General features: G+C 37.4%; 4 protein-coding genes and 1 long non-coding RNA gene across 7 annotated transcripts; 2 read left to right on the plus strand and 3 right to left on the minus strand.

Annotated features, from left to right (window-relative positions):
* The first annotated feature begins 7,801 nt into the window (after window positions 1-7,801).
* LOC121795668 (E3 ubiquitin-protein ligase RNFT1-like) lies at window positions 7,802-11,437 on the plus strand. 2 transcript variants are annotated; one of them, XM_042194223.1, is made up of 9 exons: window positions 7,802-8,069; window positions 8,180-8,850; window positions 9,191-9,267; window positions 9,389-9,557; window positions 9,646-9,734; window positions 9,832-9,996; window positions 10,138-10,215; window positions 10,843-10,946; window positions 11,120-11,437. In XM_042194223.1, the coding sequence occupies exons 2-9, from the start codon at window positions 8,211-8,213 to the stop codon at window positions 11,223-11,225; spliced, it is 1,428 nt and encodes a 475-aa protein (XP_042050157.1). In that variant the 5' UTR covers window positions 7,802-8,069; window positions 8,180-8,210; the 3' UTR covers window positions 11,226-11,437. The 2 variants fall into 2 exon arrangements, with proteins under 2 accessions (XP_042050157.1, XP_042050158.1); XM_042194224.1 differs by having other exon boundaries at window positions 10,853-10,946.
* Window positions 11,438-11,573: 136 nt separating this feature from the next.
* Window positions 11,574-13,353, minus strand: LOC121795669. 2 transcript variants are annotated; one of them, XM_042194226.1, is made up of 3 exons: window positions 12,357-13,353; window positions 12,175-12,272; window positions 11,574-12,101 (listed from the first exon to the last, which is right to left on the minus strand). In XM_042194226.1, the coding sequence occupies exons 1-3, from the start codon at window positions 12,421-12,423 to the stop codon at window positions 11,574-11,576; spliced, it is 693 nt and encodes a 230-aa protein (XP_042050160.1). In that variant the 5' UTR covers window positions 12,424-13,353. The 2 variants fall into 2 exon arrangements, with proteins under 2 accessions (XP_042050160.1, XP_042050159.1); XM_042194225.1 differs by having other exon boundaries at window positions 12,175-13,353.
* LOC121795670 (bromodomain-containing protein 9-like) lies at window positions 12,690-13,325 on the minus strand. Its single transcript, XM_042194228.1, has 4 exons — window positions 13,151-13,325; window positions 13,014-13,071; window positions 12,890-12,935; window positions 12,690-12,818 (listed from the first exon to the last, which is right to left on the minus strand). The coding sequence occupies exons 1-4, from the start codon at window positions 13,323-13,325 to the stop codon at window positions 12,690-12,692; spliced, it is 408 nt and encodes a 135-aa protein (XP_042050162.1).
* A 2,231-nt stretch (window positions 13,354-15,584) lies between the features above and the next one.
* Window positions 15,585-17,295, plus strand: LOC121793827. Its single transcript, XM_042191864.1, has 2 exons — window positions 15,585-15,713; window positions 15,892-17,295. Exon 2 carries the CDS (start codon window positions 15,918-15,920, stop codon window positions 16,521-16,523), a length of 606 nt encoding a protein of 201 aa, XP_042047798.1. The 5' UTR covers window positions 15,585-15,713; window positions 15,892-15,917; the 3' UTR covers window positions 16,524-17,295.
* A 3,004-nt stretch (window positions 17,296-20,299) lies between these two features.
* Window positions 20,300-21,119, minus strand: LOC121794364. Its single transcript, XR_006049284.1, has 2 exons — window positions 20,948-21,119; window positions 20,300-20,594 (listed from the first exon to the last, which is right to left on the minus strand). It is a non-coding gene; the product is annotated as an uncharacterized LOC121794364 (long non-coding RNA).
* Window positions 21,120-22,484: the final 1,365 nt, after the last annotated feature.

Genomic DNA, 22,484 nt, shown 5'->3' on the forward strand with positions numbered 1-22,484 from the left:
TCTTGCCTTCTAAGCATGACTCACACTTGTAAAAAGGTTCATCCTCTAGACCTTTAATAAGATATTGTTCCACAAGAGAATGGATCCTCCTTTTATTGGCATGACCAAGTCTAAGGTGCCATAAGTACGTTTCGTTCATTGAACTTGAAGGTTCTTTTCGTTTCTTTGAAATTTTCGATGTTGTATTGAGTTCTGATTTGCGATTATTAAATTGTGTAGACGTGATTGTGTACAGATTGTTTTCCATGATACCACGACAGATATAAGAACCATCTTTCTTAATAACGCAATTGTCATTAAAAGAAAATCGAATATCCATCAAAAACCAATTTAGAAACTGAAATTAAATTTCTTCTAAAAGAAGGTATCAACAAAACATTCTTCAAAATCAAAATTCTATCACTACTAAAACGCAAATAAATGTCTCCCACTGCAACAGCCATCACTTTTGTAGCGTCGCCCAGCTGGACTTCGATCTCACGATCATGTAGCCGTCTTGTCACCTGCATCAAGTCAGGATCAAAACAAATATGATCAGTGGCTCCTGTGTCAATAACCCAAGTGCAAGTAGATGTCGAAGTCAAACAAGACTCGACTACTAGAGCTTGGTGCATACCTGTAGCCTTGCCCCTTTTAGGACAGTCTGGCTTTCAATGCCCCTTCTCACCACACTTGAAACACTTCCCCGTGGGCTTCTTGTTTGCCCTCTTCTTCTTCTTTCCCTTAGCCATCTTGGCCGCTCCTGAGTTCGGTGCCGACTTCTTTCCTACGCCAGGCTTAAAGCCAGAGGAACGAGGCACCAAAGTCATCATGGTCGCCTTAGCTTGAACCATAAGGTCCTCTGCCGACTGAAGTTCAGTCAACAGCTCCGCCAAGGTGTAATTCCTTTTGTTCATCTCGAAATTGAACTTGAACTGCTGGAAGCTAGGGGGAAGACTTTGAAGGATGATTGTTACTTGGGACTCGGGATCGATCGTCCCATCCAAAACCTCAATTTGGTTGAGGTGGCCCATCATCTCGAGGACATGGTCCCTCACTAACGAGCCTTCCTTCATTGTCTTCGACATGATACTCCGAAAGGCTTGAGACTTAGCCATTCGATTCTGAGTACCAAAAAGATTCTTGAGATTCTGCATGATCTCGGTGGCCGTTTCTATGGCAGAATGCTGATGCTTGAGTACTGAAGACATAGAAGCCAACATGTAGCACTTTGCCATCTCATTCGCCTTATGCCACCGTTTGTGTGCATCTCTGACTCCTGCCGCAGCATTAGTAGGCGGCACTGGAGGTCACGGGGTTGTGAGTACAAAGCTGTACTCTTCTGCTGTAAGAACGATGTCCAAGTTTTGTTTCCATTCTATGTAATTTTGGCCATCGAGTTTGTTTTCTTTAAGAATTGCAGAAAGAGGATTGAATGACATCTTGACGATTTAGTTTGCATTGTAAAATAGAGTATTTACTATTTGTCATAAACTTATGTAAGAAGTTTGATTAGAATAACCATAAAACTTTTCAAAATCTTACAACTGTAAAATTAAAATTTTGTACCCTCCATAAGAGGTCAATACGCATTAAAACTCTACAATTTTACTGGTCACAACACCGACGAATAGTCCAGAGACCACATAATGGCATGGCCGCCTAATGTTGCCTAAGCAAGACCACCAAATTTAGCATTACAGAGTCTCATTTCTACAACACACTCCCATAACAATGTTTATGTGCTGCTAACAAGATCAAGCCATCTCATAAATCCTGTGTGGACTTCTGAATCTCGCAGTTTCTTAGTATTATTGTCCTCACATAATGGGTGGCGATAATATTGGAAACCACATTCTAGTTCATACTATTTATCTTTGAGAAGTCCGCCCTCATGAACTTGCTATTTCGTAGGATTATTGTCCCCACATAATGGGTGGCGATACTATTGGAAATAAGCTTCATAAATTGCAGACCAATTGATGGAGACCATATACAAACATCAAGTTCGTAATTATAGCTAGATATTTGAGTTATGGTTTTTCCTTTAATTATCCTTATCCTTGAGACAGATTAAGGCTTAATTAAATTCTGTTGGTATTTAATTTCCTAGATAATTAAATTTTTATTTACTTTGGTATCTTCCTTTAGGAAACCATTGTTCTAGAATATAATTCTTATCCATGTCCACTATAAAATATATCTAAAGTAAACAAGTTATTTAATTCTTAATAAGACATGAAAAATTAAATTCAAATCATTTTCATGTTCAAGATTTGGAAGAGTAATTTTTATTATTTAATGTATTCTTACATATCTATACTTATTAGGATTCTATATATATGAATATTAGGAAACTATTAAATTATTCTTGTCCATATCATCTAGGAATCAAAATAATGTTATTTATTTCTATAGATATGAATAATAATATAAATATTCCTAAAATCTAGGGAAATCTTCCAAAAATATTTTATTTCCATTAAATAATAATATTTTAATGATATCTTCTAATTAAAAATTAAATAATCATTAAAATAATCTTTCATCGTTATCTCATCGCACAAGGTTCGCACGAACGATGAACGACGAAGATCCGACGAGTTCGTCGTCGGATCACGACGCGCACGACATCTCGGCAAGCAGCGCACGTGACGCGCGCCAGCTCTCGGCCAAGCGATGCGTCGGGTGGTGTTGGCACTCGGCAAGCGCCTCGCCCCGTCAGGTGCCGACGCGTCTCGGCCAGGCGTCTCGACGGATGGCGCAGGCTCTCGGCCAGCGCCTCGCTACCCGTCTCGGCCTGTACCGCTCCAGCGGCTCCCACTGCCCAAGCCAACGGCACGCACACAGGTGTGACACTCTCGGCCAGACATCTCGTCGGGTGGCGCTGGACCTTCCGCCTAGGGTTCAGCCTGGTGAGTCGCGGTGTCTCGGCGGTTCTTGGACGATTCGCCATGCCGCACCAGCCACCGCCTTGTCGAGGCTTCGGGCAAGGGCCGCCTAGGGTTTGTGGTCTCGGTCGGCGGCGCGCACGAGCCCTCGCTCGTCTGCGCGTCGCCCTGTGATCATACACCCTCGGCTCCCACTTAATCGACAACCCTTTTTCAATCGAGCGCGGTGCGATCCGTCTCGGCGCTAGCGCCGACGGATCGCACTTCTCGTACGATCGAAAAATTCAAGTTCCTTGATTCGATAGTTCTTGAGTTCATCATGCATAATAAATAAATAAAACACCAAGAACATGCTTCGCAATCAAATAACACATGCATACATGAATTTCGCGAAATTTAATTCCAAATAATCAGAGCCAAAGACTGGCTCTGATACCAATTGAAGGGGTTTGCTGCGAAGCGTGCGTTCTAACGAATCATATACAACTTGATCTATTTAGCAGATTATTTAGATAAACTCTATTCGCGTAATTCTCACATGTATCATGCTCATAACTTGAATTTAAACATGCTTTAGCACAAATAATCCCTAAAGCATGCTTGCTACAGAGTTAGCCAATTTACCTCGTTGATTCACTTAAGAATCGAAGATGGCTTGCGTCTTCTCCACGTGAAGATTTTGAGTACTCGACCTCAGATCTTCTGACTGGTATCCCGGACTGTAATCTGATATTTGTGTGGGCAAATCTCACCAGAATACTAGGACTTGAATAAAGAAGACAGAACCATGCTCACGGAAGGAGAGGAAAAATCGTTCTACTCCTTGGAATAGGGGGGGACGAAAATTTTCAAATAAAACAAGTGTCTTTTCTGTCTCCTTTATTCTCCTATTTATATTAAGTCACATATTAGGCCCAGTCAGGGATCTAAGCAAGAATTTGGATATGGCCTCCCCCAATTAGCTTTTTACTAATTAAATTGAACCCATAATTTAATATGAGCTTATATTGGAATATTACAGTCAGCCACTAAAGAAGTAATATTGCACTGCCTATCCAAATCCGAAATTACAAGTATTTCGGGTTTCCATTTGTTTGTCATTTATTTCTCGCGTTTAAGATAGAAACATCCATTAATTAATCAATGTCTGCTATGGACTTAATTAATTAACATATTATAAACTCCAAGAGTGGACTTAGCAAGAAACGTTTATTTATTATTCATAGAGTAATCAAACTCCAACTAGCTAGGTTCCGAATAATAAAACCTTGTTTCGAGCTCCTCTTGTGTATGTTATCAAACGAGACTCACCTCGCGCACGATTCAATATATTAGCAATCCTAGAACCGCTAGATATTAATCGCCACTACCCAAGATACCAGGATCGTTGGGTTACGAAAAACCCGCACCTATTGGTAAGTCAAAGTAGTAGATAATCAATATCGTATGCTCAATGCTAACGTACATTGATTAAGAAATTAATTATCAAGACCTCGTTTTTCAGTAGATAGCATAAAGACTCGTCTTGTCGTTTTAGATCCAATTCAGTGTTGTACCACACCAATGTCATCTTGTTTCAATAAGGCTTAGAAATAATCGGATTGACATTGCAACCTTTCACGATAGGTAGTCTAGGCCTATCTCGGTTGTGAAATTCTTATATTTCTTTGTTCAGAACTGACCGTGTTACCTTAAAATGGACGACGCCCACAAACGGTCTACTAAAACAGAGACTTAGACTTTGTTACGTTCGCTTATACATTTAAATATGCAATAAACATCCATTAAATGTAAAACATGACAACATTATGACAAAAATAATCTGTTGCATTTATTGGAAAATAATATATAGAGTTTTACAGTATTCAATCACTCGAAAGGTGATTTCTAGTATACAAAACCCTAACATGCTACATATACTTAAAATTAAATCTTGGTACTTGACAAATTCTAGAGTAGATCAATTTCCTTTTTGTTTTTAAAGTTGACCTTTTTTATTTATAACAAAAAGAGAATGTTGGATGCTTCTGAATAATGTGGTTTTGACCAACGAGGAGAAAAATATAAGGCATCTATCAAAGAAAAATTCTTGCAACATGCGTGGTTGTAGATCTTGGAATGACATTTTGAGATATGGTGGGGAGGAAAGCTTCTTTGAGCAGTCGTTGAGTTTGACAAATAGTTGATTCGGAATTTTGTTCAAAGAGATTGATGAGGATCTTAGATGAAGTTTAACTTTTAGAATATGATGTTGGCACATTTGAAAGAAGGGATTTATCCAAAATTTATTATGATGCAGATAATTAATATGGCCAAAATGGGTAGTGAAGGCTCAGATATTGGATTATAGAGCTCTAAATATTTCTTGATCGCCTATTTTAAATGGTTGGCGGTCACCTTCAACAGATACTTTAAAGCACACACATGCCTCTCTGGAAGGACGAACCTTTGATGAGAGATTATGTCATGATGATCTAAGAAATTGGAGGTATGGATTTGTTGGTAATGTTGGGAAATGTTCCATTCCAACCGTAAAACTTTGGTGCTATTTATATGGTCTCCAATTGTGAAAGAAATTGAGTTTTCAAAAGTTGGAGGTGGAGAGTAACAACACGCTAGATTGAGTCACAATCATAGGTATGGACCATCAAAGCAATACAACACGCCGGATTGACTACGTTTTTTAGCTTGAAATTGAATGTAATCTGGTGGAAGTAGCCTGCTTACCCACTCTCCTTCTCCCCCAGCCGAAGTAAGCTTTGAACACTTCATAATTTAAAGAACGCAGGTAGAAGGCATAAGCAATAGCGCCGAAAGAAGGGTCTCAGAAGGGGTGCGCCATCATTTAGTTAGCAATGGAAACTACACTAAGATCAACACGATGAAGATTAACTTGTGAACAAGTAATGAAGAACAACTGTGGTCCTTAAGCTAACAAGCTTGAAGATACGCTGACAATGAAGCTAAAGACGAAGAATCTAACAACTAAATAGAACACAAATTAACAAGTGATTGAATGAAACAATGCTAACATGTTATCCTACTTTAACCTTGACCTCTACCATTTTAGCACTATCGTTTGTTCTTCTTTCAACCTTCAGCAAAACTAGCATGAAGAAAACGATGGAATGAACTAAGAACATGCAACAACCGAAATACTACTATCAACCAACAACCACAACGTAACGAAGTACAATGACAACTAACGATAAATAAATGTAGAACACTTAACCTAGCTAGGAGAAATAAATGCTACGGTTTCTCATTCTACCAACAACATTCCATTGCATAAACATAAATGCACTTAACATACGAAAGTGAAAACATCATAAATGCATGTTAAACGAAGTATGAAAACATTCACATTTATAAGCAATAGCAGGGATTTAACTAAGACCAAAATACGAGAGTTTTAAAATTAGGCTAGGGAATTCTAGAGCAAAAGTAAGCTAAGGATTAACGCGAGAGAATGTAAATTTAGTTCGAAGTTTTAAGCTAAGATAGAGAGTCTAAAGTTCTGTCTATATCTTGTCTTGGTACACAATCTCTTCTTTTTATACTTTCATCGGCAGCCGAATGGTACCACATGCGTGCAACACACGTGAGTAGCAATGTTTTAAAAACCGGATCGAGGAGTGAACCGGCAAGGCTATTGGTTCATGGTTCAATTGGTCCGACCGGTTAACCACTGGTCAAACATTTTCACTGTTGCAAATACATATAATTAAATATATAAATACAAAACATAAAAATTTAGTAAGTAATAAATTATACTCATATAATAAAAACTTACTATTAAACTTTATATATAATAAATTAAATAAGAACAATATTTAATCTTTTTATCTATACATATAATTAAATACATAAATTATTAATTAGTGTAGCTAAAAAAGTACATATTATATATATATATATATATAGATAAATTTTATATTAATTCAAAAAAGTTTATGTGATGAAACAATACTATAGCAAATATATAGAATTACACATGAAATTTTAGTTAATTTGGATAAAAATGTACTAGTATATTAGTATTATTAGTTATTACATATAAATAAACACGGATTATTAGTAAGTTTAATAATATTTAGTAAATAATAAATTATACTCCATGAAATATTAAATCTTAGGTATACTTAATTAGTTATATATACTTAATATACTCCATGAAATATTAAATCTTAGGTATAATTAATTATTTAGTGACCGACAAAATATACTCCCTCCGTTTCGACTAAGATGACACATTTCTTGGCCGGCGTGAGATTTTAGGAGTTATTGATTAATGTGCTTAATTGGAGAGAAGAAATTTTCAAAAAAGAAAATGTGTCATCTTATTTGAGACAAATTAAAAAGAAAAACGTGTCATTATAAATGAGACGGAGAGAATAGTTAAAATTTAGTGGATGATAATTAAAATTAGACAAAAATTACGTTTTAATGTATAACATTAATTAATGTTCACAATATTTCATTCATATACATGTGGTGGAGTGGTAGAGATGCATCTATCTAGGCTAGAGGTCGATATAAAACTGGTTTTCGGTTCCCAGCCTGATCGGTCCATCAATTCATAGCGGCCTGACATGCTCACGGTTCATAGCACCACTTGCCGGTTCGCGGTTCAATCCGTTGAACTGGCCGGTTCGATCCGGTTCTTAAAATACTATGAGTAAGTGATGTTTCTTCGAGAACGAAACGACCTCAGAAAAAAAGAAAAACTTAGGCAAAAAATAAATTAATGTATTAATAATGGATAGAGCAGGTGGTGGGTCAGCAATATTAATATGTCCAACCACGAATTTTCAAAGGTCAGCTGCTGAAAATAGTACACACAATTATTCAAAAAAAAAAGAAATAAAAACGAGTGTTAGCGATAAATAATGGTAATTAATAGTTTTTGCAAGTGTGTATAAACTATAAACAGCAGGGTCATCGTCCGTAGCCTTGTTTCTCTCTCTTCTCGCTCCTCCATATCTCAATCAAAGAGAAGAGCAGAGAAAGAAAGGGCAAACGCGTATTCAACGACTCGCAGCCGTGATTCTCAACGTTACCCGCTTCCGATTCTCCGCTGCGGCCGCCTCATTTTGAATACATCCTCTTTTTTCCTCATTTAGGCTTCTTTTTCCAGCATTCAATCACCATTCTTCTTTTTCAACCCTAGCGATCATCCACGGATTTTCGATCGTCAAGGTAAATTAACACTTTCATCACGCAACTTTGTTTCTTTTATATTCAATTGCTATTTCTTCTTGCTTTTTATGTATGTAATTGTAATTGTAATTGCAATTGTTCTTAATTAGGGTTAGGTTTAGGCCTGGGACGTCCTCGCAAATGGAAGCGTCCGGTGGAAATTCGGACGCTTACCGAAGCTCCTCTTCTTCCTCTTCATCGTCTTCTTCTTTCTCGAACACCTCTAATCATCCCCGAAGAAATGGGCTGCAAATTTCGGCTTCTACCCTTCTCCGCTCTCCCTTGTCCACCTTATTAGAGTACACCGGCTTCATCAGAGCCAGGGCCAACAGTTCCGATTCCGATTCTTTATTGAACAACGCGGGCTTCCACAATGACCTAGCGAATGACTCTGCACCTGCCCCTTCCGCTGGAGAGGTTTCCATTAGGATAATTGGCTCTGCAGAACATGATCACGATAGGGTTGCTACTTCTCTGCATTCGGGGCCATCTGCTGAGTCCTTTTCGAGGCCAGTTTCTAGGTCGCCGTCTGGAGCTTCTGCACTCTCCTCAATGGAGAGTCAGGTTGATCTGCGGGGTGATAGAGAATCTGTGGATGTGGCTACGAACTCGACAAATGCAGATGGTGGTGCAGAAGGTGCTGAGGGAGTTGGCGCCAATAATAGGGATTCTTCTTCCTCTTACCAGAGATATGATATACAGCAGGCTGCTCGTTGGATCGAGCAGATCCTTCCTTTCTCGTTGCTTCTGTTGATTGTATTCATACGTCAGCACCTCCAAGGTATTACAATGCTTCATCATATTGATATGGCCTTCTGATTTGTGTCAAATCATATTGAAGTTGTTAATATTTCTATTGGCCTTCTAGTTTGCTAATTAATGCATATTTTTTCCATTCTTGCTGCATATTGACTTTAGTCATCCCCTGCCTTCATGAACCCATATATTGTTATCATTTAATTTTAATGTGATAATAGTTCTTTATCTGGTTTAATTTCTCTGAGAAAGCGCTTAGTAGAAGGTGCATTGCTGCATTGTTCGAATAGCTATACATTATGCCTCTTCACCGTCTGTCGTGTGAAAGAATCAAAAGAATTTATTGACTCGTTCTATGTTTGCAGGATTCTGTGTTACAATTTGGATTGCTGCTTTTATGTTTAAGTCAAATGATATTGTACGGAAGCAGACGGCACTAAAGGTACTTGACGTAGATTTTCATATATTTTAAGAAACTTTTCATCCATTTCCTGTGAAGAATGAAAATCCCGTAAGTTTCACTTTAAAGTCACTGTTAACAAGGGTCTGCCTTCCCTCTTCAGGGTGAGAGGAAAATAATGACTCTTATTGGCATTGTCGTTCTTTACTCACTTCATGTTTTCGGGATTTACTGGTGGTACCGGAAAGATGATGTGCTCTATCCTTTGCTGATGCTGCCTCCAAGAACCATACCTCCTTTCTGGAATGCGATATTTATTATCATGGTGAATGGTGAGTCATTTTCATTAATCACTGCGATTTTGAAGAGTTACATGTCAGTAATTTGACCTTGTTCTTTATGATGCACCTTTTTCTGTAGATACACTTGTTCGTCAAGCAGCAATGGTCATCAAATGTATGCTCTTGATGTATTACAAAAATAGCAGAGGTCGGAACTACCGTAGGCAGGTAAATTATTTCTGTGCCTTCTGTCAACTAGATACTTGTAATTTATAGTTTGTTTCGGAAAGTGCATACCTGCTAATGATATATTGTTTATTCTCAGGGTCAATTGTTAACTTTGGTTGAGTACCTGCTGCTCCTTTATCGTGCACTGCTCCCTGCCCCTGTTTGGTACCGTTTCTTCTTGAACAAAGAATACGGGAGCCTTTTCTCGTCGCTTATGACTGGATTGTATTTAACCTTCAAGCTTACTTCTGTTGTTGAGAAGGTATAAACATGTATTTCAGCCAAGTCTGTTCTTTTAATGATTAAAAATTATAGGATTTGTAGCAGTAGTATGCAGTGGATCTTTTCAGGAATCTCTATATTCCCTGCCTTTAGGCTCTGCTGAATTGAGTTATGTTTTCAGGTCCAATCATTCATCACTGCTCTTAAAGCACTGTCAAGGAAAGACATCCACTATGGTGCTTATGCTACAACTGAACAGGTATTCATTTTTCTTTCTATGGCCTTAGTGTCACTGTATTCCAGATTATTTGAGCTGTTGTTAAGGAAATTCACTGGCTAAAGCTTTTTTTAAAAAAATTATCCAGTTAAGGAAAATGCATATATATACATTATATATATATATAGGCTTATACTGGTCAACTTGCTTCCACTTTAGCACAAGCATTTAAATTTTGTAAATGTCAACCCTTGTTTACACCTTGCCTGTGAATAGTTACACCCACTGCCTTACATGTGCTCCTTTTAGGTATGCTAGCTGCAGTTCAAATGTACTTAAAAAAAATGCCTGATGTCCTTTCACTGCATTACCAGCCACTTGATTCTTAATTGGAATGGGGCTGGGATGGAACTTTGAAGACAAAGATTTGGAAAATTCTTGATGAGCTGAAAGACCTAACATCATCCCACATAGAAAAGAAATTGTTCCCAAATTTTTTGTGTTGCCATACTCTTTTATGATTATGTGCTATTGTCACTGAAAATCTGTTTTGCTGCATGTTCTCTCTATGTATTGTATCGAATTTCATACTGACATTGGTGCTGCCCCTTTTGTGCTTCAACTTGATGACTAGTCCTCTTGCCACTTCATTGATTTGATTATATTCAGGTCACTGCAGCTGGAGATTTGTGTGCTATTTGCCAGGAAAAGATGCACTCTCCGGTCCTTCTACGTTGCAAGCACATATTTTGTGAGGACTGTGTTTCTGAGTGGTTGGTTTTCTCTTCCTACCTTTAGTATTAATCCAAAATATGTCAAGAATCGTCATTGCTGCTTGAGCTACAAATATATTGAAAATAGCTGCAAGGCATATTTGTATGAAGTCAGATTCTCAAAACTTTATTGTACTGTCTTGATTTGAGCTATTGATATTTTTTGTCCCCAGGTTTGAGAGAGAACGTACTTGCCCTCTATGCCGTGCATTGGTGAAACCGGCAGATCTTAGATCGTTTAGTGATGGGTCAACTTGTCTATTTTTTCAGTTATTTTAAATTCAGGAAGTTTTCTGCTTTGGAGGCTTAATCCTCGACCCAAAGCAGCTCTGTCCTGATCACACCATCTGCATAGGAAATCTTAATTGCAAATATTATGTTGCCATTGACACGGTCATACATTGTAAACAGAAAGTGTATGTGGAGTTACATTCACTGTCAACAGTATAAGCAATATAGCATGCGGTATATAAAAGCACAGTTTTGATGAACTCTCATGTCCCAGTTGTGTACTTTCAATTTTTTACTTGCTTGCATGTGTACCCTGTCTATTGTTTCCAGTTTTCATTATTGAAATAAAAAGGATCAAAACAGACAGTTATTATAAATGTAGCAGGAAATACAGGTTCATTGATAAATCGAGAGCCCCGGTTTCTTCCTCTTCAACCCCATCTCCACTGCATTAATCTGCTCAAGCCGTGCTTTAAAGAAGGGAAGATCGAAAGTGAAGCGGGATAATACTGGCAAATGCTTCTTCTCTGGCTTCTGCGGAGCAGCTTCATCGCAGACAGGTTTGGGAGTTGCTGATACATTGCAGCTTTTCTTGTTTCTGGACTTGTATTCAGAATGGCAGTTCTCTAAAGCTAGTATAACCGGTCTTGATGAACAATTCAAATCTTTAATAACGGCTGTGGCTTTCTTGTCTTTTCTCTTTTGTTCCAACTTTGCTTCTTCCCCATCTCGAGCTGTGTTGCTAGCTTTGGTAAAGGGGTTGCAGCCTGCAGGAGCAAAGTCGCGGAATGTCTTGAATTGTTTTGGTTTGTGACAAGTTTTTGTTTCATGCTGTCCTAGTAGCTTCCGCATTGCAACCATTTGTGCCGTTGGTCCCAAATCCTTTACATACGACATTAAGCTATCCTCGTAGCTAATGTCTCCCTGCCAACACAAGACGAGATGTATTTTCGTTATGTGCCCACTTTGTAACATGTCTATCTATATGAAATCCTACCAGAATCAGTGGTTTGGAAGTGGTTGAGCCTGCTGCATCCTCCTTGCACAAGTATGTCACTCTCCTCCTATCTTCTACTCGAGAATTCGACAGTCTACCTGTATATATATACACACATGTATTCATCTCAGGGATGAATTTGCAAAACATGGAAAATAAACAGGGAAGAGGAAGATAAAAACCAGTGGTCTTTGGTCGAAATGTTGAAGCAGGGGGCTTAGGGATGGAACCGCATAAAGTTTTCCTCATAGATCTTCGTCTTGTCCCCTCGACAAAGTTTTCGGGATTTGTTTTAAGGAGATGAAAGACCTTATTAGCTAAGTCATGTATAGCACGCGCCTGTGGCACAGTAGAGGTCGTCGATGAAATGGAGAATAACGTTGAGGTTGAGAGTTAGTGTTACCTGTCTGAAGTAAGTGGTGGTGGAGGAGTTGAAATGCATTGCATTTTCTGGTATGAGAAACACATCATGCTGCCAACATAAACCAATTTAGGCCTTGGCTTCTGTTGTTTACTCATGAAACATGAAGCAAAGCGAAGCAAACCTTGAATTGTTGAAGATTTTGGTACATCCCTTCATGGAGTTTAGCCCTCATTGTGCCAAAGTCCATAGGCTCTTTAACGATCTCGTAATAATTCTCAACCTGTTTAAGAAACAACGAGAGATAGTCGAGCTGAGCTAAGAGAATTTGAGATGAAGAAACAAACCACAAACCTGATTAGGATCAACTGGTTGAGCAAATATCTCATATGTATCTCTCCTAAAAAACATGAATTCATATTCAGTATTCAACTTAATCATTCATGTAGGTAGTTAATACAATCAAGTTTCACTTCACCTCTGCAGTGTATCAAGAACAAGCTCGAGTGTGTGCTTCGCTGGCATTACTCCGTTGCCTAGTAATCGAAAAGATTAAAACCGTTGCTGATATGATAAAGCCACAAGAACTGAATTCATATATTGGACTGGACCAACCATCATGATCATGGTCTTGATTTTGCTTGAGAGATCTCCAATCCACTGACACCATCGAAAACACACGTATAAGCCAAGCCAGAGTGCAGTGCACAAATTCAAGCGTACGTTTAAACTCACCGAAGCCATCGTTTTGGGGACTCTCAGCACCCTGCAGCATGCCATCCATCAGCATACATTATGACGAATGAGAGTGAATGCTTACTTACCTTCCAGACTTGTTTGGGTAATTTAGAGAGTGGAGGTAAAGCTGCAGCTGTATCATCTAAATTTAGACGATTATCGAGGGCTGAGATTCGAGGGCTCCTCCTCCTCCTCTGGCCGGAGGACTTGGCCACTACCTTCCTACAAATGTTGTTGAGTTAGTAATATTATGATGATAAGGAAGATGAGTTTATTAGTACCTTGAGGACATTGAATAATGGATTAGTATTTTATGAAGATGAATCAAACTCTGCTGCTGCTTTTAAACAGCAGATCAAGATCAGATATAGTTACTTATTTCTGTATTTGGACAAGAAAGATTCAGAGTTAACATCTATGCCGTTATATGCCTAATTTAGTAACTTAACACTAACAATCACTAAACTTGGAATCCCACTCATTTACATTCCTATCTTTTACCATTGACTTTTGATTCCAATATTTTGTTTTGCTGTATTTACAATTTGAGGCGTGCTAAAACTGAGGAGAATGATTGAATGAATTTGGTATTCATATACTTTGCTCCACTCAACATTCATCAAACCTCATACATATCATTACACTCCATCAACTATTTATCCTCTAATCACTTTCTTTTCAATTTATCCTTATTTATTTGAATTGCAATATTTTTAAAATTAAATTACTAAGGAGTATCATATAATCAAAATTAAAAAATTACCTACTTGAAATTAATTATTTTTAAAAGTAATAATAGTACATAATTAATGAAATTAATTTAATTGCAAAAAAATAGCTAAACAATACTCCTTTCGTCCCTTGTTAAGTAGTAGTAATTCATATTCTTGGGACGTCCCAAGATAAATTAGTATTTTTTTTGTATTTTCTCTTATACTTAAACTCTCTACTTGATTTTCTCTAATACTTTATTCTCTTTTCACTTAACTAATAAATTTACACTTTCTTAAATCTCGTGTTAAAAACAAATTATCTCTTTTAACTAGGGACTAAAGGAGTAACAAATAATAATATAAAACTACAATTACTACAACACACACTATCTATTTTAAATAGGAGTACAATACGAAATAACCTATTGTTTATTTAATGACTAGTATAAAGTTAAATTCAAAAGATTAATAATTAAAATTATTTATATATTAATTAGTATAAAATTTATGAAATAAAACAACTACTGAATAAAATAATAAAACAAAAATATAATAGAAAAAAGCAAAAACTATGTGGTGAGCAGCAAACCACACCGTAGCTGCGGTACGTCTCGTAGCTTCAGTTCCAATCCCCTAGCTACAACGTACAACCTGCATCGTCGATATAACATGATTAGAGGGACCATAAGCGTAGTGGGGCTTTTAAAGCATTCACAAATGTGACACAAATTTGAGGCAGACCGCATTTTATCTCGAGGTCTGGGTTGCGGTTCGAATCTGAACGCGACATGCATTGCAGTCGGTCGAAAAGCAAGTTAATTTTATTTATTTTTATTAATAATTTGAATAACCTTCTTAATTAAGTTTTTTGCATATAATTTTTTAGAAATTTAATTAGTGTAAGTTTCAGTATTTAATTAATAGTACAATAACTTTAGAAAATTAATCAAGTAAATTTTGGTAATTAATAATCTTATTTTAGAAATTATAATAACATAATTTTTGGTATTTAATTAATGTAAATTTAAGTTATATGCTTTAATTTTATACAGTATATAACCAAAAAAAGTTAGATGAGGATTATAGAAATATGGAATTATAGAAATTATGTACTAAGTTGACGTTGACATTATTTGCTTTAATTTTATACAGTATATAACCAAAAAAAAGTTAGATGAGGATTATAGAAATATGGAATTATAGAAATTATGACCTAAGTTGACGTTGATGTTGACGTTGACATTGACATTAATAACTTCACATTGTTTTACTTTCTTAAATTATGACCTAACTTCGGGGTGCGTTATACTGTATTAAAAATGTCAGCACGATTAAATTAAAATGTCAACCCATATTTGTGTAGAATATTTTTAATAAAATGTGTTGACATTTTAAATATTAATATCAACACAACGTATTAAAATATTAACTTAAGTTTATGTTGACATTACATTATCATCGTGTTGAGATTTTTAATATACAACATTAATGAGTTAGTAAGTTAGCAACGGATCAAACTCTATATGTGCGCATTCGCAAATATAAGTTTCTAGTGAAAAAAAAACATTTATTCCTCAATTTATCGCTTTTATCTTTTGCGCAATTTTTTGTAGTAGGAGTAATTTTTAATTTATCGTATCGCTCGTCCACGGTGCTTTGGTTTTCCGTCGCCCAACTCTACCGCCACAACCACCACCACCACCACCGCCGCCGTATCTACGTATCAGGTATATATACTGCTCTCTCTCTCAATTGGATCTACCCTCCCTACTCTAACCTAGATTTTAATCCTTCCGATTCTGATTCCGATTCTTAATAGTGAAATAGATTGAGTAATTACGGATGATGCTTTTAGGTTTATTTTCGTTGAATTCTAATCATGTTCGTATCTAATCTATAACCTAGATGAATCTGCACATTTCAGTTTCCAAATGGATCGGAGTAATTTGGGGGATTCCTCCTCTTGTGCTTTATGCTATAGAATTCTTCCATCCGACAATGAGGCTGACGAGCTTGACGATTTTAGCGTCTGCGCTGATTGTAATTTTTTGTTTCTTGAAGAATTTGAGACTGCATCGCCCTCGCCTCAAGTCCACCATAGGAGGAGGGGTCGATCGAGGAGAAGATTCGTCAGTTCTGAGTCCATGGAGAGTATGTTCTCTCTCCAATTTTCACAAATCGCAAGGCAAGACGATGCTCGTTCTGTGCGGTCGTCTACAATGTGGAGGAGATTCTTTTCCGATACGGAAAGTGATGGTTTCGATTCTCTCTATGTTGACGAGTCTGACTCCAATGCTAGCTTTCGGAGATATAGGGCTGTCCACGATAGTGACTCTGATGATACCCCAAGTGAGCTAGATATCGACCCCATGAATGCTGGTACGTTCCATTGGAATTCGGAAGATGACAGTAGTGAAGGTGAAGCTCAGCCGAGCCTCTTGGTTAACTGGCGCAGGCAGCTACTGTCCTCTCAACTCATGGGCACAGTTCCACTCAGTATACGCCACCGGATACAAGCACACACTGGTGGGTGTTAACCAATTTGGATGATGAGTCTTATGTTGGGAATTCGGGGGATTATCTTGATGCCAGAGGCTTTGAGGATCTTCTCGACCATCTTGCTGAAAATGAAGGTTCAAGGAGAGGGGCACCTCCTGCTTCTCTATCATATATGAACAATCTGCCACGTCTCACGATTAATGGAGACAAGCAACAGCAGCAGGAGTGTGCAATCTGCAAGGACTCCTTCACGCTTGGCGCTGTCGTCAACCAGCTTCCCTGTTTGCACCTTTATCACCCTTCCTGCATCTTGCCGTGGTTAGCTACAAGAAATACGTGCCCACTTTGCCGCTATGAGTTTCCAACGGATGACAATGAGAGAAGTGAGATGGTTGATGAGCAATACTTGATTGATGATGCTTCCATGGATGATGATGCTCCAAGAAATAGATGGCTCTTCCTTGCTGCTCCGATTGTCAGTATTCTTGGCATATCTCTCATTCTGTGGTTTGGCGATTCATCCGCAACTAGATTGTGCGCAACTGGCGCTGGCCGACCTCTGTGCCGTCGAGATAATAACCACAGGAGATGGTGGTCGTTTTTGTAACTATAGCTTTAACAAGCATTGTTATCAACGGCCTTTTTTTGATCAAGTATCGCCATCGGCTTGTATAGAGGTATGTTGTATAAGCTTTTTACATATCGTAGATAGATTGCTTCTTCTGTAGCTATGTTTCTTCTACTCTGTATTTTCAGTGTTGTATGCTGATCTATTGCTATTCTTAGCAAATGTTGAGTTTGGATGGATAATAGATTACTTTTGACATATCACCAACTTACAATCATTCATCAACAATACATGTACATGCTAATAGACTAACAAATACTTATTCAAACAGGAATCACAGATGATTTCTGAATGCATATAATTCAACCTAGAACTAGAAGGTGAAGAGACTATGAGGTAGTGATTTGATCAGGACCTACTAAAGGTCTTTGATTCTTTGGTCAAACAGACCAGCCTAAAGTAAAGATTATATGCAAAATAGGATTTCAGTAACATGTTACTTTCTCTTTTTTGGTGGAATTTGAATAAACTGATTTTGTCTCAGCAGTCGTCACGAGGTATAAATTGTAAATAAATTTATATACATGGGTAATATGTTTGATAGAATTTTCCATCCACCTCCTTCCACAGCCACACCTACGGGTTCCGGTCTTCTACTCCCTCCGCCCGTCATTAAATGTCTCATTTTTTCTTTTTCGTCTTTTCGCCAATAATTGTCTCATTTAACTTTTACTATTTTTAGTAAGTGGACCTTACATTCCACTAATTCATTCCACTCACGTTCTATTATAAAATCAATATATAAAAGTGGGATTCACATTCAACTAACTTTTTCTACTCACTTTATTTTATAAAGTCAAACAATTTCTTAAAACCCGTGCCGATCAAATATGAGACATTTAATCATGGATCGAATTTGATTAATCTAAACTGGTATAGTATGGTCGCTCTCTTTTCTAGCCCAATAGAGATTGGTACTCCCTTTGTATGCGAACAAGAGTTTCGTTTTTCCATTTCGGTCCATCCGTGCATAGGAGTTATATTTCATTTAAAACTAATACTCCCTCTATCCCAAGGTAGTTGAGTCGTATTCATTTTTTGTTTGTCCCAAGTTAGTTGAGTAATTTTCTTTTTTGGTGAAACTTTATTCCATCTCTTACTCTACTATTTTTTCATATCTCTTACTTTTTTCCTATCTTACTTTACTCTCTTTACTTTAACTTTTAACAAATCAATTTCTTAAATCTCGTGCCCAAAATAATGCCCCAACTACCTTGAGACGGAGGGAGTATGTTAAAGTGAGATCCATATACCACTAACTTTTTTCCACCTATTTTTCTTAACCTTTGTTAGAAATTGTGCCGGAAATAAATGAGACTCACATTCACATTCACATTCGAACGGAGAGAGTATTTGTTAAAAAATACATCAAGATAAAACATAGTACCTGGATTAAAAGAAACTGATACACTTAAATTAAGTGACGTAATCCCTAATTTAAAGTTAATCTATTTTGCTGATCAGAATCAAGATTTCTTTAATTTGATTATAAAGCGTGAATCCTACAGGGTATTTTTGGGTAAATTAATTTGGAAAACTAATTATTTTGAATTAATTATTAAGGGGAATTAACCATTCCGAAGATGGATTAATTAATATATGATGGTCTACTTAGCGAAAAATAACCCATACTATCTTCTTCATTTATACTTATCGGCCCAAGTGAGAAAAATAACTCCTAAGCCCAATTCTTTTAGCAATACATCAAGAACAAATGGAACTACACGAGTGCTCCCTCTCTCATTCTAAATGTCCATATTTTCTTTTTAGTTCAAGAAGTCCACTTTTATATTTAGAAATAAATCTATCTCTCCTCTCTTCTTATTAAAATATTCAACCACTTTTTTTTTCTCTCTACTTACTCCACCTAACAATTCCTAAAATCTCGTGTTACTCCAGAATGTGGACATCTTGAGTAGGACGGAGGGAGTAATTTCACGATGAATGACCTTAGTTCATTAGCGTTGTGTTAATGAGAAACTCCATCTATCCCTATGTAGTAAAGACGTTTTTGTAATAAATAATTAAAGTGAAAAGATGGAGTAAAATACAAAGAGAACAAATCATTAGTTGTAGGTTTTTGTGGATTTTTTTTGACTTGTTACACTAATTGTCCTTATTTTATTTGGGTAGGTTCTCAATATTACTCCTTCCGTCTCCAAAGAGTATGAACAATTTCCTTTTTCGTCATTCCCTAAAGAGTATGAACTTTCTAATTTTGAAAATTTCAAACAACATACTACCCCTGCACATCATTTTATTTACAACTTATACCATTATCATTAACAACTTATACCATTATAATAATATGGACCCACTCTCCACTAACATTATTTCCACTACTCTTTCTCTCTCTATCTTACTTTTCCCTTTATTTATTAAAATCCGTGTGTCTCCAAAGAGTATGAACTATTTCCTTTTTCGTCATTCCCTAAAGAGTATGAACTTTCTAATTTTGAAAATTTCAAACAACATACTACCACTGCACATCATTTTATTTACAACTTATACCATTATCATTAACAACTTATACCATTATAATAATATGGACCCACTCTCCACTAATATTATTTCCACTACTATTTCTCTCTCTATATCTTACTTTTCCCTTTATTTATTAAAATCCGTGCTGAACCCAAAATTCATACTTTTTAGGGACGGAGGGAGTATGAATTAGTAACATTTTTAAACATAAAACATATTATATAAGTTATTTACATTAATATTACATACTAACCCTTTATAGAATGTTGGTTATGTGATGCACTTTTTATTAGCACTAAAAATACATGCAAGTATACATGGTAAATCTAGTATAACTAAACGTCAGTACCGGGATATCGAACACGGGGAATATAATTGCAACTAGCTATCATATACTAAGCGTCATATACTATTTAGAAAAACAAGAGATTTGGTTTAACTAAGCAAAAACAAATAAAATAAAGCAAATAAATTAGGCAAATAGGGGAATTCCAAGAATAGTGGTTGCACAATTATTGTAACACCTGTACTTTTAAGTACTAAAAAAAATGTCGTGGACCAGTAAAAATAAAAATTTTATCGGATGTGCCATGTTTCTCGTTTTTTTTTATTTTGTTGGAAATTGGAACGACGAAATTAATTAAAGTTTTCCGTGAACTTTAATTAATAAAAAAACGAATTGCGGAAAAAAAAAGTAAATAATTGGGATCCTAAATTAAGTCCAATATTCTTATAAGTAAAAAGGGCTTTTGGCCCTAACAAATAAAAAGTCTACAAATAAAGAATTTTACAAACTTGGGCTTGCAATTAAACAAGCCCAAAACAAATTCAAGTTTGGAAGCCCAATTTTAATTCCAAAATGTGGGAACAAGCCCAAGTCTTTCTTCTTCTTCTTCTTCTTCTTCTTCTTCTTCTTTCCTCCCTCTCGGCCGTTTCTTCTCAATTGGAGACCCTCCATGTTTCCAACTCCTTCACCTTCCATCTCCCCCAATTAACTCTACAAAATTCAAGAGTCACCCAAGATTAAAAGTTATTTATCTTTCCCTCACCCTTCCACTTCAACATCTCAAGCAAAGCAAAAGAAAAAAAAACAGTGAGAGAGAGAGTGAGAGCCGATTTTGAGGAAGAAGAAGGAATTGCTTTCATTTTGTTTTCCCCACCACCAAATTCAATCCTTTTTGAGGTATACTCCCTTCTTAATTCCTAAAGCATGATTGAGATAAGTAGTAATACATATATGTTGTTCCATATTTCATTTTCATAATCCACTTCCATAGCCATTTCAAGCGAATTAACAACCAACCAATCAAACAATCACCGAACATAATTAAAAATACGAAAGAACTTAACTTTATGTTGAGAACGTGTCTTGCGGGACGTTTCGGGGTGGTTCCGGGCTGGTTTGGAGTGTTTTCGGGTGGGAGGCGGCTGTGCAGCGGCGACAGTGGGATGAGGCGGCCGAGCAGCGAGATGGCTGACTCGGCGCTGCCGGTGGGCTACGGTGATTCCGCAGTGGCCAGACTTCCTCCACTCTGACGGCATCAGCAGCGAGCAACGGCGACGAACAGCTGCTGCAATGTCGACGTCGACCTGCTACCGCGGCGGTGAGAGGCAGCGACGGATTCGAGCAGCGGAAACAGCGACGGTGGCTGATCAAGAACAGCAGCGACGACCTCTCGGCGTTCAGGTCCGGCGAGCGTCGGCAGAGCAGTGAACGCCGGCGGTACTGTGGCAGAGTGAGACGGCCGCAGAAATAGCGACGTCAACGATTCCCGGGAGACAGCAGCGTGCGGCGAACAGTAGCCCGGATCAGCAGCGACGCGACGGGGTTGGGGGAAATCAGAACTGATTGTCGGTGAAGGCGACGGGATTTGAGGAATCCTCAAATCTGTCGATAGAGAGAGGGAGAGGATTAGAGAGAAGGAGACACAGCGTGATGTGTGGGGGAAAGGAAAGAAATTTGGGCCACTTTTGTTGTTGTGGAACTTGGGCCTTTGTTTTTTTTAAAGTTGGGCCCTCTTTAAATTGTGTTGGGCTTTAAAACTTTAGTTGGAGATATAAGGTGGGGGAATAAATCGTTGGGCCGATAGTTAATCGTGACGAATTATTTAATTAATTCCCGGAAGACTTTTTGAAGAATGAATAATTTTATCCCAAGTATGAATTTATACTTTTTTTTCAACGGTAAATAATTACGAAAATTAAAGTATACGCTTAAATAGATTTTTAGAAATTATTTTCGACATCCCGGAAAAGACGAGGAGCCAACGGAGGAAAGAACGAGCGTAAGCGGCCGACCGGCGTCGCACGCGACGCCATGGGCGGCCGCCGAATAATCGAAAATGCACAAAAACCGAGAAAATGAATTAAAAGATTTTAATTAGAGTGCATGCATTCTAAAATGTCTTCGTTACCGAGATTGATGTGTATTTTATGTATTTACTGAAAAGGTGGTTCGCACGCACGCTAAAGTCGGAACGAGGAACTTTTTACGGGAATCCTAAGCTTTGAGGTGAGCTTTATTACTTAAACTCTTTTACTTGAAATGATATGTTATGGTGAAATAAGGGTGGTTTAAAATAGTATGTCCTGCCGTATTTTATGTTTTGAATTGCCTATCTGATTATCTACTGGGATAATATCCTACTAGACTTTGATAGTTAACGAATTTGGGTCTGACTATGGAGTGAGACCCTACTCGGACTAGTGCACTGATAGGGATCGTGAGCCGTCCCCTAGGTCGGCCGGTCCAGTGATCGAGATTGTGGCCACATTCTCGTTTCACATGATAGCTCAGATATGGTACATGATGGGGGATGATGTTTGCCTGCGCAGGCACTATTTTATTAAAGGAATGATTTAGTGTTTCTCGGCCTTTTTAAAGTAA

Source organism: Salvia splendens, chromosome 3 (assembly GCF_004379255.2).
Source record: "Salvia splendens isolate huo1 chromosome 3, SspV2, whole genome shotgun sequence".
NCBI classification, from domain to species: domain Eukaryota; kingdom Viridiplantae; phylum Streptophyta; class Magnoliopsida; order Lamiales; family Lamiaceae; genus Salvia; species Salvia splendens.

What these genes read in the sequence shown, in the direction of transcription:
- LOC121793827 (XM_042191864.1), top strand. Translation starts at nt 15,918, where the DNA reads ATGGATCGGAGTAATTTGGGGGATTCCTCCTCTTGTGCTTTATGCTAT.
- LOC121795670 (XM_042194228.1), bottom strand. Translation starts at nt 13,325, where the DNA reads ATGCTGATGGATGGCATGCTGCAGGGTGCTGAGAGTCCCCAAAACGAT. An exon ending in GTTCTTGATACACTGCAGAG is followed by an intron (nt 12,936 to 13,013) that starts GTGAAGTGAAAC and finishes CATGTTTTTTAG; the next exon opens with GAGAGATACATATGAGATAT. An exon ending in AACCAGTTGATCCTAATCAG is followed by an intron (nt 12,819 to 12,889) that starts GTTTGTGGTTTG and finishes TTTCTTAAACAG; the next exon opens with GTTGAGAATTATTACGAGAT.
- LOC121795669 (XM_042194225.1), bottom strand. Translation starts at nt 12,423, where the DNA reads ATGAGGAAAACTTTATGCGGTTCCATCCCTAAGCCCCCTGCTTCAACA. An exon ending in CTTCCAAACCACTGATTCTG is followed by an intron (nt 12,102 to 12,174) that starts GTAGGATTTCAT and finishes TTGTGTTGGCAG; the next exon opens with GGAGACATTAGCTACGAGGA.
- LOC121795668 (XM_042194223.1), top strand. Translation starts at nt 8,211, where the DNA reads ATGGAAGCGTCCGGTGGAAATTCGGACGCTTACCGAAGCTCCTCTTCT. An exon ending in GGAAGCAGACGGCACTAAAG is followed by an intron (nt 9,268 to 9,388) that starts GTACTTGACGTA and finishes TTCCCTCTTCAG; the next exon opens with GGTGAGAGGAAAATAATGAC. An exon ending in GAGGACTGTGTTTCTGAGTG is followed by an intron (nt 10,947 to 11,119) that starts GTTGGTTTTCTC and finishes TTTTGTCCCCAG; the next exon opens with GTTTGAGAGAGAACGTACTT.